At 47.8% G+C, this 13,181-nt stretch overlaps 1 protein-coding gene across 2 annotated transcripts in view; it reads right to left on the bottom strand.

Annotated features, from left to right (window-relative positions):
- Positions 1-2,846: 2,846 nt before the first annotated feature.
- Positions 2,847-13,181, bottom strand: part of cers3a (ceramide synthase 3a) — a 108,860-nt gene continuing 98,525 nt past the window's right edge. For both annotated transcript variants that reach the window (XM_080214484.1, XM_080214485.1), the window contains exon 11: positions 2,847-3,802. In XM_080214484.1, the coding sequence (XP_080070610.1) occupies positions 3,680-3,802 (123 nt within the window). In that variant the 3' untranslated portion in view covers positions 2,847-3,679. The remainder of the gene's footprint in view (positions 3,803-13,181) is intronic.

Below are 13,181 nucleotides of genomic sequence, written 5' to 3' on the forward strand. Positions count from 1 at the left end.
GCCTGAATCCATTCTACTTTCCAGGCTGAGAAAAGAAGCCTGATTGGGACAGAAGAGCTCAAAGGAATGAAATTCCTGGGAATTATTCCAAATTAGCTTCTGCACAAGATACCAGATGGTGCCCAGGCAGCACTGCTAATCCATCAGAATTCCCATTAAACCCACCAACACTGAAAAACTTGTCTCAAATAAAGCACATGTAGTAGCCATTGCCCGTTAAATAATAAGGATGAGTAAAGAGTCCAGAGTAACAGAGCATTGGTCGCCATACTGCAGTGTAACAGTGGGTTTAACTGGGAATAGTGAGAGTAAGTTCACTAGATTTCTGTTATTGTAAAATAAATAGAAATTAGTTTACACAAGGGAAGATGATCATAGTTTCTACATTTGTAGATTTGATTTGTTAAGTGTTGCACTGTTATACATGGTCCACAGTGTTCATGTGAATGGATTCAGTTCAATATGTTTGGATTTGAGTACTGAATCACCGAATGAATCGCAATACATTTATGATCTGCGTAGTGTGTAGGAGTTCAGGATGAATAACCAATCCACATCATGTTGGACAGCGCTTTATATCTTTGGCCAGGCGCAATAAAACAGTTCACTATAGTTGAACAGAAGACTTGTTTCAAATTAAATGAGAAAAGACTTGCATTTGTATAGCACTTTCCATAACCTCCCAAATTGATTTACAGCCAGTTAAGAGTTTATGCAGGGAAACAGAGCAGTCAATTTGTACTCAGCAGGATCCCACAAACAGCAATTTGATAAATGACCAGAACATGTACTTTGCTGGATATTGATTGGGGGATAAATATTTACTTAAAACAAATCATTGCTGGGAATTTAATGCAAAGTTTAACTAAAAATTTTAAAAATATAAGAAATTAAATACAAGAACTGAACATTGGAGTAAATTTGGTCCAGTGTTTTTTCAGTACTCAGCATAGCTTCCTCACATTGATCAAGAGCCCATGAGCTACACTGCAATTGAATGAAGCTCATGGTGAGAGTATAACAGTGTACGTTAAACTTAATTAATCATAGAATCCCTACAGTGCGGAAAGAGGCCATCTGGCCCATCCAGTTGACACCAACTCTCCAAGACAGCATCCCACCTCCGCCCTATCCCTGTAACTGGAGAGGAAACCAGAGCACCCAGAGGAAACCCACGCAGACATGGGGAGAATGTGCAAACTCCACAGGTTATCACCCAGATTCAAACCCGGGTCCCTGATGCTGTGAGGCAACAGTTCTAAGCACTGTGCTGCCCCAGTTGAGCCAGAGTCCCCCAGTAAATACCACAGGGCAAGTATCTGATTCTTTTGAGTCAGTGAGGATGATGTTTCACTGAATCATCATCCCAAAGCAGTCTGTGCAGGGGCCAGAATCAAGGAGACTGGAAAAGAACGCATCTCCCATCAAATCTCTGCCACCAAATTCCGAACATTTCCACATTTCCCGTGCCAATTTCCCCCAGTATGAAACATGTGTTAAATAAGAGTCGGGGGGCAGGTGCAAAGGGGCAGTGGAACTCCAACTGAATTGCTCCTGTTCCTATTGTGAGTGAAATGGGATGGCCATAAGCCAAGAGAGGCTCATGCCTGTCAGGATCAGGGAGGGGCAGGGTTCAGCTTGGTGATGTAGCTAATTCCTTGGACACCACCTCCCTCCCTCCCCCCACCCCCCCCCCTCCCCCCCCACCCCCGCACCCCACACAGCTTTGGCAACTCCTGCCCGAGAAACACAGAGGCTTCTGTGAGTCTGCCTGCACCAATCCTGAGGCAGGAGCATGGCGCAGAATCATTGCAGGATTGAATGAGTAGTTGGATGTGCTGTTCCCACCCACTAACAACCTTCCTCTGGGAAAATCTTCTTCCTGAGCCTCTCCTTGTTTCAAATGTTTGTGGGAGAGAATTGGCCGCTTACAGGATTAGGCAATGAAGTATCTGATCTCAGATTAATGTCAGACAGGGGTTTACAATGATGTGCTCATTCACTTAATAACTCAAATCATGTAAATCCCTAGGAGCCGATTCACTTTAGTTGTTTTAATAATTACTCTCTCTAATTATGAAGTCCTGCCCAACATTTCTCCTTCAGTCGACATCACTCAATTAATTTGATTATCTGGCCATTAAACTATCACTATTGCTGGCAGTTTGCTCTCTGCATGTTCAGTCCTGAGTTTCCGACAGTACAACAGTGACTTCAATTGCAAATTGTTTAGGATGTCTGGAGGTTGTGAAATATGCTTGATAATATTTGTAAGTTCTTGCTGAAATCAGCAGTGTTAGCTTATACCTTTAGGAATATCTACGTTGTATTTTCACACTTGAGGCTGAAGTTTCATCAGGGAGGTGGGAACAGGTTTGTCTATGGATCAGAAAGCCACATCAGGAAGGAAATTAAAATTCCAGTTGTTATACGGGGAAAGCAGTAATTGGCAAGCAGCCAGGTTTCTTGGTTAGTAAAGGGTGGCAGTGGACCCTTGAAGTTGGAAGGCAGATCAGAGACCCCCCAACTACAGGTAAATCGGGAGGGCCCCTCAGGGAGAAGGGGATCTCTCAGCTGCTTTTTAAAATACCGATCAGAAATATGCAAAAGCAGCCAAAACACCACCACTGGGGTTGGGCGGGTGAAACCTCTCACCAGCTAGTCTTTTGGCATAGCCCCATCCTGGCAGGGCTAACCACCTGCCTGCCATGTGAGGGTCTGGCCTCACACTCATCTCCTCTAAATGGGCAGTGCCCGGAATAACATCCTACAACTAACTGTTGGGCGCCATATTTCTACCGTTCACACCGCCACACCACCCCCCCGCCCCCCCCCCCCGCCCCCGGACCTCTGTTCCCACCTTCAGCGGCCCTGTAAATTCAGCTGTGTGCGTTCTGTCTCTGACTGGAGGTTTAGGGTTTGACACTGGGTCGTTCTGTCTGAAATGTCAGTCCGAATTGAAAAACAGGGACATTTCCAACTGTAAAACGAATGGATGGAAATGACAGGGTGCAGGATATGAGTACAGCTCCCTGCTCAGACCATCACGCTCAGAAGTTTTGCATAACAGTAGGAGCAATGAGTATTAGTAAAATAAAGGTCAAAGAAGTTCTGAATTTGGATTAAAAAAAGAGGACCTTGTGACTGTTTAATATTTTTCCACCAAAAGCTACTTTGATTGGGAGGTTAGTTTTAAGATGGAGAGGCTGTGAACTCCAGTGACTCTGTATTCATTGAGTGTGATGGAAAGTGGGTGTGTTGGACAAGAATTCATCTGGAACACTGTAAGATGCCTTATGAAGCTCAGTAACAATGTTAGTCCAGTGGGGTTCAGTTAAAATAAGCTGAACGTTAACGACCAAGTTTACAAACATGTTCAGCCAATGAGGAAGCTGGTGTGGACATCCTGTTAACTACACTCTGCCAGCAGTGTGCTGGCCAGATAATGTTTAACCTTCAACAGTCTGCACACCAGTGCTGACCACTTGGGGGAGGGTCTCCCTGCAGTTTCTTAACTAATTCTGAGAAACTCGGCAGGGAGAGACTCCCACAGCAGCCAATGCTCACATTACTCTGGGTCCAATAACAGCACATTACTCATTTATTATCAACACTTGTTCCACACACATCACCACACCCATTTCTGTTCTGTGTCACAGGAGCTGACGTAGACTCGGTCTCAGTGAGTGTGGTGACTGTTAACAGCCCGATTGTTTTTGGAGCCGGCACCATTTTTCATTCCCTCGTCCTCATCATCACTCCCTTCGCACTCCTCCTGGTCACTCCGATCATCTCCATCCAGCTGAAAGACACACAATATTACTCTGATCTAAATAGACCAATGGCATTTTGAATACAATGTGCATTAACTTTGAACCCAGGATAAAAATAATTAGATGTTAAAATAATCTTTGGTAAAGAAGGCATATAGCAAGCTTACCTTTATTGGTCAGGGCATTGAGTACAAGAGTCAGGATGTCATACTGCAGCTTTATAAAACTTTGGTTAAGTCACACTTAAGAGTATTGTATTCAATTCTGGTCAACACACTACAGGAAGGATATGGAGGCTTTGGGTAGGGTGCAGAAAAGGTTTACCAGGATGCTGCCTGGATTAGAGGGTCTGAAGTATAAAGAGAGTTATTTTCTGTTGCTGAGGATTGTTTTCTCTGGAGCGGTGAAGGCTGAGGGGAGACCTTTAAAATTATGAGAGATGTAGATAGGGTTGACAGTCAGAATCTTTTTCTCAGAGTGGAAATGTCTAATACAAGGGATTGTGTACTTAAGGTGAGGGGAGGAAAGTTCAGAGGAGATGTGGGGATCAGGTTTTTTTTAGACAGAGTAGCAGTAGTGTCTGGACCGTGCTGCCAGGGGTGGTGACGCAGGCAGATACGACAGGGGCGCTTAAGGAGCGTTTAGATAAGCGCATCAATACGATCAATATTAATAACCAAATCCCTGGCACGGTGGCTGCTCCAGGTGGGCAGGAAGGTGGCCACCAGGAAGCAGCAGTGGTGGCACTTTCAGTAGCAAGGCAACAGGTGTTTCTGCAACCAGAGACATGACCCAGGATGGTACGTAACCTCTCTGGTGCCAGAGTCAAAATCAGGGAGTGAGGAAAGAAATCAAACAGTGGGACTGAAATCTCTGATTATCCTGAGTGTACATGGGAGGAAGAAGCAGCTGAATGTGTGACTGGAGAGATGAGTGATACAGATTCCAATGGTGCGATTCGGGCAGAGACGGGATCTCTACAAACTGGATGGCTGCACCTCGTAAGAAGTCTGACAACACCAGGTTTTATTCCAACCAATTTCTTTGATAGTAATCTCACAAGCTTGTGAGTTTACTATCAAATAAATCGGTTGGACTTAAACCTAGTGTTGTCAGACTTCTTACTGTATTTACCCCAGTCCAACGCCAACATCTCCACATCACGGCTGCACCTCAACAGGACTCTGAGCAATCGTGCTGGTAAGAGAAGGACTGAACCAGCATTTATTTCCCATCTCTGGGGGTATTTAAGAGTCAACCAAATCGGGTCTGGACTCTCATGTAGGCCAGAACAGGTAAGGCTGGCAGATTTCCTTCCCTGAAGGCCATTAGTGAACCAGATGAGGGCTGGATAGCAAGGGGCACAGGGCAGCAAGGGGAGGGTGGTGAGGAACACGGGGCAGCGAGGGGAGGGTGGTGAGGGGCACAGGGCAGTGACGGGGGGGTGGTGAAAGACACAGGGCAGCGAGGGGAGGGTGGTGAGGGACACGGGGCAGCGAGGGGGGAGTTGGCGCGGGGCTTTAAAACTTTAAACCATAAGCAACTCGGTGAGGGCTATTCCAGTATTCATTTGGTTGTTGATTCAGCAATCGAAGCAGGATCTGGATGGTTTGGTGTTCATTGGCTGTTTCTTAAATCCTGCTTTTAACTTTTGGAAAAATATGGAAACATTAAAGTGCTGTAAAATTTGGGGATTTCAACCACCTGGATATTAATCTGGATAAATTCAGTGTTTAATGTATAAAGTTCCAGAATTTTTAAAAAGCAGCTGGATGTATTCAAAGAGCAAGAGAGGATTCAGCACACATTCGTTCCCATAAAAAAGGGTGGAAATAGAGCCCAACCAGCGTCCAGCCCAACCAGCGTCCAGCACAACCAGAGTCCAGCCCAACCAGAGTCCAGCACAACCAGAGTCCAGCCCAACCAGAGTCCAGCCCAACCAGAGTCCAGCACAACCAGAGTCCAGCACAACCAGAGTCCAGCCCAACCAGAGTCCAGCCCAACCAGAGTCCAGCACAACCAGAGTCCAGCCCAACCAGCGTCCAGCACAACCAGAGTCCAGCACAACCAGAGTCCAGCACAACCAGAGTCCAGCCCAACCAGTGTCCAGCCCAACCAGTGTCCAGCCCATCCAGAGTCCAGCCCAACCAGTGTCCAGCCCATCCAGAGTCCAGCCCAACCAGTGTCCAGCCCATCCAGAGTCCAGCCCAACCAGTGTCCAGCCCATCCAGAGTCCAGCCCAACCAGTGTCCAGCCCATCCAGAGTCCAGCCCATCCAGAGTCCAGCCCAACCAGTGTCCAGCCCATCCAGAGTCCAGCCCAACCAGTGTCCAGCCCATCCAGAGTCCAGCCCATCCAGAGTCCAGCACAACCAGTGTCCAGCCCATCCAGAGTCCAGCACAACCAGTGTCCAGCCCATCCAGAGTCCAGCCCATCCAGAGTCCAGCCCAACCAGAGTCCAGCCCATCCAGAGTCCAGCCCAACCAGAGTCCAGCCCATCCAGTGTCCAGCCCAACCAGAGTCCAGCACAACCAATGTCCAGCCCATCCAGTGTCCAGCACAACCAGAGTCCAGCCCATCCAGAGTCCAGCACAACCAGTGTCCAGCCCATCCAGAGTCCAGCCCAACCAGAGTCCAGCACAACCAATGTCCAGCCCATCCAGTGTCCAGCACAACCAGAGTCCAGCCCATCCAGAGTCCAGCCCATCCAGAGTCCAGCCCACCCAGAGTCCAGCACAACCAGAGTCCAGCCCATCCAGTGTCCAGCACAACCAGTGTCCAGCACAACCAGAGTCCAGCACAACCAGAGTCCAGCACAACCAATGTCCAGCCCATCCAGTGTCCAGCACAACCAGTGTCCAGCACAACCAGAGTCCAGCCCAACCAGTGTCCAGCCCAACCAGTGTCCAGCCCAACCAGAGTCCAAACCAACCAGTGTCCAGCACAACCAGAGTCCAGCCCAACCAGAGTCCAGCCCAACCAGAGTCCAGCCCAACCAATGTCCAGCCCAACCAGAGTCCAGCCCATCCAGAGTCCAGCCCAACCAGAGTCCAGCCCAACCAATGTCCAGCCCAACCAGAGTCCAGCACAACCAGAGTCCAGCCCATCCAGAGTCCAGCCCATCCAGAGTCCAGCCCAACCAGTGTCCAGCCCAACCAGTGTCCAGCCCAACCAGTGTCCAGCCCAACCAATGTCCAGCCCAACCAGAGTCCAGCCCAACCAGAGTCCAGCCCATCCAGAGTCCAGCACAACCAGTGTCCAGCCCATCCAGAGTCCAGCCCAACCAGAGTCCAGCACAACCAATGTCCAGCCCATCCAGTGTCCAGCACAACCAGAGTCCAGCCCATCCAGAGTCCAGCCCATCCAGAGTCCAGCCCATCCAGAGTCCAGCACAACCAGAGTCCAGCCCATCCAGTGTCCAGCACAACCAGTGTCCAGCACAACCAGAGTCCAGCACAACCAATGTCCAGCCCATCCAGTGTCCAGCACAACCAGTGTCCAGCACAACCAGAGTCCAGCCCAACCAGTGTCCAGCCCAACCAATGTCCAGCCCAACCAGTGTCCAGCCCAACCAGAGTCCAAACCAACCAGTGTCCAGCACAACCAGAGTCCAGCCCAACCAGAGTCCAGCCCAACCAGAGTCCAGCCCAACCAATGTCCAGCCCAACCAGAGTCCAGCCCATCCAGAGTCCAGCCCAACCAGAGTCCAGCCCAACCAATGTCCAGCCCAACCAGAGTCCAGCACAACCAGAGTCCAGCCCATCCAGAGTCCAGCCCAACCAGTGTCCAGCCCAACCAGTGTCCAGCCCAACCAATGTCCAGCCCAACCAGAGTCCAGCCCAACCAGAGTCCAGCCCAACCAGAGTCCAGCCCAACTAATGTCCAGCCCATCCAGAGTCCAGCCCAACCAGAGTCCAGCCCAACCAATGTCCAGCCCAACCAGAGTCCAGCCCAACCAGAGTCCAGCCCAACCAGAGTCCAGCCCATCCAGAGTCCAGCCCAACCAGAGTCCAGCACAACCAGAGTCCAGCCCAACCAATGTCCAGCCCAACCAGAGTCCAGCACAACCAGAGTCCAGCCCAACCAGAGTCCAGCCCATCCAGAGTCCAGCACAACCAGAGTCCAGAACAACCAGAGTCCAGCCCAACCAGAGTCCAGCCCATCCAGAGTCCAGCACAACCAGAGTCCAGAACAACCAGTGCAACAGGAATCTATACAGTGGGAGTCCAGTACAATGGTTGAGGGACTTTTGGAACTAACCATGTTTTAACATCAGCAATTTATCTAAAAGTGTCATTATTGCCACTCTGGCCTTCAAAAAAGGTTCAATAATTATAACAAAATCTCATTCTATAATGACAGACTGCTGCCCAAAATCTAAATGAAGCTTAGTGAAACAGTTGGGATGCTTCAGGAGAGTCTATAATAACACAGTTCTCTGTTGTATATAGTGACTTGTAAAAGTAACATTCAAAAGATAGAAATAGATGGAGTCAGGCTCAGATAGACCAACATCTTGTGCAGACTCCAGCCTTGTGGCTTTAGGCTGAAACATTTCAATAATGTACGTTTGGACCAAACGCCAGTCTTGGAGCTCCACCTTGTGGTCAAACCCACTGGCTGACATTGACCAGAAAGACCCAGGGTTGATCGCTGATTGAACAGAGTGGACAGCAGTGGACAATCTGTCACATTGCGTTTGGGAAATATCAGCCAAATAAATAAAACTTCTTCATCATTGTCCAGTGAGTGTACCTGTCCATAGTATTTCAGTCTGAGCTAACCCGTGACAGCGCTTTTCACCTCAGATTCAAGCTTCCACTGCTGACACTTGAGGATGTAATGCAGGTGAATGGGATGTAATGAGGATGTAATGCAGGTGAATGGGTCAGTGCAATACTGGAGGAAACTGAGCAGCAACCTACCCTCAAAAAGACTCTGGGAGCTTGCTGTGCACAAATTAGTTGCTGTGTTTTCCACATTACCCCAGTGACTACACTTCAAAAAGTATTTCATTGCTTGTAAAATTCTCTGGCACTTCCTAATGATGTGGAGATGCCGGCGTTGGACTGGGGTAAACACAGTAAGAAGTCTCACAAAGCCAGGTTAAAGACCAACCAGTTTATTTGATAGTAAACTCACAAGCTTTCGGGGTTTTCCCCTTCATCAGGTGCACGGAGAGAACTCTCCATTCACCTGATGAAGGGGCAAACCCCGAAAGCTTGTGAGTTTACTATCAAATAAACTGGTTGGACTTTAACCTGGCGTTTTGAGACTTCTTACTTCCTAACGATGTGAGAGATGCGACAACATCAGATTTTTGTGCTTTCTTTCATGTGTGAATGTTCGATGAGACAAATTTAAACTTCACCGGGCAGCTTAAGGTCAAATAATACTTGACACAGGATCCCAGGACAGGGGGGTGCTGATGTGACACACACCAGGGCCTGGGGGCTAGAAGGTCCCGGGCTGAGCGTTGCAAATGGAGTTTCTTGTCATCAGTCTGAGCAGCAAAGCTATGGACCTGAAAGACTGACTTCAAAAAAACAGAACCATCAGCCTAACAGGAAGCTGGCCTTTCCAGTCAGTTTCACAGACAGTTGCTGCTGATTCTGACCTTCAGGAAGATTCATGGTTCGAATTCTCTTTTTGAAAAGCCCACCAGAAAACCCACAAATTGCCCAAAGGTGGGCAGCAGCAACAGTCATTGTGACCAGAATGTCATTGGTGGAAAAATAATGTGAAATCTCTGTAACAATTTTATAGTAAATTGAATGCAGTGTGTGTCTGTGTGGGTGTGTAAGGGTGTGTGTGAGTGTGTGTGTGTGTGTGTGTGAGTGTGTGTGTGTGAGTGTGTGTGAGTGTGTGGGTGTGTGTGTGTGTGGGTGTGTGTGAGTGTGTGTGATTGTGTGTGTGTGAGTGTGTGTGTGTGTGTGAGTGTGTGTGAGTGTGTGGGTGAGTGAGGGTGTCTGTGTGTGTGTGTGGGTGTGTGTGAGTGTCTGTGTGGGTGTGTGTGAGTGTCTATGTCTGTGTGTGGGTGTGTGTGAGTGTGTTTGGGTGTCTGTGAGCATGTGTGTGTGTGTGTGTGTGTGTGTGTGTGTGAGTGACTTAAAGTTTAATACCACAAAATTAAATATTGTACACATCTCCAAATCTTTTTTGATTTAAACCAGCAGAGAAATATTCTTTCTGCCAAAAGTCGACATTATTCTGATAACAGGCTATGTTGACATTTTAGAGAATCTTGGGCCTCATCAAAATAAATGTAAGAAACTAAAAGCTGGGATGATGGGAAACAGGGAGTGGATTCACTATCACTTATTTCATTACTCTTGCAAAGCCTGGGGGTTAAATCCTTATTCGTCACTGTGGCAATGTAGTCTTTTCAAGAGGTGATTCTGTTCGGGCCACGTGACTAGGCCAGAGCCAATGCGGCACGAGTGCACGAATCTTGACCAACCGGGAGCAACGGTGCATATCCCCATGGCTGGGACTGGGCAGAGCCAGTTGGGAGGTTTTTGGGAGCAGAGCCGTGTTATAAATCCTTTAGTTGTAAATAGTTTCTTCTTGTTGAATAAACTTTCCTGTTTTATGCCTGCCACACCGAGTCACCTCGAGTTGTCACACTGGCGATGAGGACAAACTAGATCAGTCATTGAAAATCTGCAGTGCAGTTAGAGGAAGGAGAATGAAGGAGAAATGGTACAGGATCCATTTTAAAGTTGTTACTGTTCGGGAAAATAATGCCAATTGATTCAGAGATGGAGAGTTGGGGCGGTGCATTGAGAGACTGCATTAGACAAAGTAACAACCAGAGAGAAGCAGAGGTGATTCTGCTCACTGTCTGCGGCATAGACTGACAATCTGGTGAGGAGATTGAAGCTCCCAATACAAAAACCTTTGACCCATTCATCTGCTTATTTAAAGATCACTAAAACCCCTGAGCTTTCATTATCATGCAGAGATACAAATTCCATTCTGCTGTTAGGGATTCAGGGAAAACGGTCTCCAGCTTGCTGGTCAGACCTTGGCAGCTGATTCAGCACAGAGTTCGGGCCTTCATTAGGAGATATGTTGAGGGATCGTTTGGTTTGTGGGGGTCAACAATCCCAACATCCAAAAGAAACTGCTTACTGAAACCAAGAAAAAGCAATCATGATGGCCTAAGTGACCCAGTGCACTAACTGAGCAAGACATGTGCGAGAGCCACCAGGCGTGTGGCGTGAGATGAACCAGTTGTGATGGGAATTGGCTGCTGCTAGGAACAGCCTGAGTGAGGGCAGAGCGGGGCCTCTGGAGAGAGAGAATTGTTCAGCACCGGGATCTAGGCAGGCTTTCAGTGTGGGGGAGACCACTCCCAATAGACTTATCTATTTTAGATGCAGAAAGGAGGGTCACCAGCAAGCTAGGTGTAGAGCAAAGCAGGCTATGCAGAACGATTCTGAAAAAATTGATGAATATAATTTTTGTGAATAAGCTGGTGGAGGAAGCAGAGGGTTCCAAGACTTACATCTTCCAGCTTAGCAAGACAGCTCCAACTGAGATTGTTTCAGTGGTCAATAGTCGCCCCCTGAAAATGGAGGTCGACACTGACATGGAGGCCACAGTCATAGGAGAAAACACAATCTGACATTTCCAGACGAGACTGCAACACCTGAGCCATACGGTGCCAGAGTTGCAACTCTGACACTGTATATTGGAGGCAGCTAATCCATCCACTCCCTCTGTGTCTGTGTCCATGTCTTTGACTGTTGAGGGGCCCCCAGAGGAGCGGTGTTATGCCAGGGTGCGGAAGTCTCCAGACAGACTAACCTAATGTCCCGACTGTGATCTTGTTGCTTGTGTATCATGGGTGCAACAATTCTTCTCTTTTGTTTTGCTATAGATATAGCTGACAGAGTTGATGGGGTGGGGGGTGAAAGGAGTGTGATTGCCCCTTTAAGCGGCAATCCTTTGTGGGTCATGTGATGACATGACCAGGCCGGAACCAATGACGTGAGCACATGATCCTTGGCCAATCAGATGCAAGGATGTGTATCCCTGGGGTTGTGATTGGGCAGTGTGAGTTAGGGAGTTGTTGGGAGCAGGGCTGTGTTACAATCCTTCTGTTGTAAATAGTTTCTTCTCATTGAATAAAGCTTCCTGTTTTATTCCTGCCACACCGAGTCACCTGGAGTAATCACGGTCACTGAGAGATTGTGTGTAGAGAGGTTTTACAAATCTCTGCTCCTTCCTGGCTCACCACATCCTGCAGCATCCTGATTAAAACCTAACGGTCACACTGTGGAGACTCTTCACCTGCTGTCGGAGTTTCTTATCTGTCTTCCCGTTTCTCTCACACAGCAGTGGAAGGGTGCGTTTCTGAATGGAGGGCTGTGACAAGTGATGTTCCTCAGGGATCAGTGCTGGGACCTTTGCTGTTTGTAATGATTTGGAGGAAAATGTAACTGGATTGATTAGTAAGTTTGCAGACAACACAAAGGTTGGTGTATTTGGGGATATTTGGCCATGCTAAATTTCCTTTAGCGCCCCAAGATGTGGAGGAGAGGAGAATTTGACATGTTAAAATCCCCTTAGTGTCTCAAGATGTGTAGGTTAGGTGGATTGGCCATGCTAAATTGCACCTTAGTGTCTCAAGGTGTGTAGGTAATGTGGATTTGCCATGCTAAACTGCCCCTTACTATCCCAAGATATGTAAGTTAGGTGGATTGGCCATGACCGTCAGAAGATACAGCAGGATATAGATCAGTTGGAGATTTGGGTGGAGAGGTGGCAGACGGAGCTTAATTCGGACAAATATGAGGTAATGCATCTCGGAAGGTCTAATACAGATAGGAAATATACAGTAAATGGTAGAACCTTAGGAGTATTGATAGGCAAAGAGATCTGAGTGTACAGGTACACAGGTCACCGAAAGTGGCAATTTAGGTGGAGAAGGTGGCCAAGAAAGCACAAAGCATGTATGCTTTCATCAGCTGGGGTACTGAATTTAAAAATTGGCAAGTCATGTTGACACTTTATAGAATCTTAGTGAAGCCGCACTTGGAATATAGTCTTCAATTCTGGTCACCACACTACCAGAAGGATGTGGAGGCTTTGGAGAGGGTACAGAAAAGATTTACCAGGATGTTGCCTGGTATGGAGGGCATTAGCTATGAGGAGAGGCTGGAGAAACTTGGGTTTGTTCTCACTGGAGCAACGGAGATTGAGGGGAGACCTGATGGAAATCCACAAGATTATGAGAGGCGTGGACAGAGTGGATAGTCAGAAGCTTCTTCCCAGGGTGGAAGAGTCAATTACTAGGGGGCATAGGTTTAAGATGCGAGGGGCAAGTTTTAAAAGAGATGTACGAGGCAGATTTTTTACACAGAGAGTGGTGGGTGCCTGGAACTCGTTGCCGGGGGAGGT

Source organism: Carcharhinus amblyrhynchos, chromosome 28 (assembly GCF_965287045.1).
Source record: "Carcharhinus amblyrhynchos chromosome 28, sCarAmb.v2.hapA, whole genome shotgun sequence".
Taxonomy (NCBI): domain Eukaryota; kingdom Metazoa; phylum Chordata; class Chondrichthyes; order Carcharhiniformes; family Carcharhinidae; genus Carcharhinus; species Carcharhinus amblyrhynchos.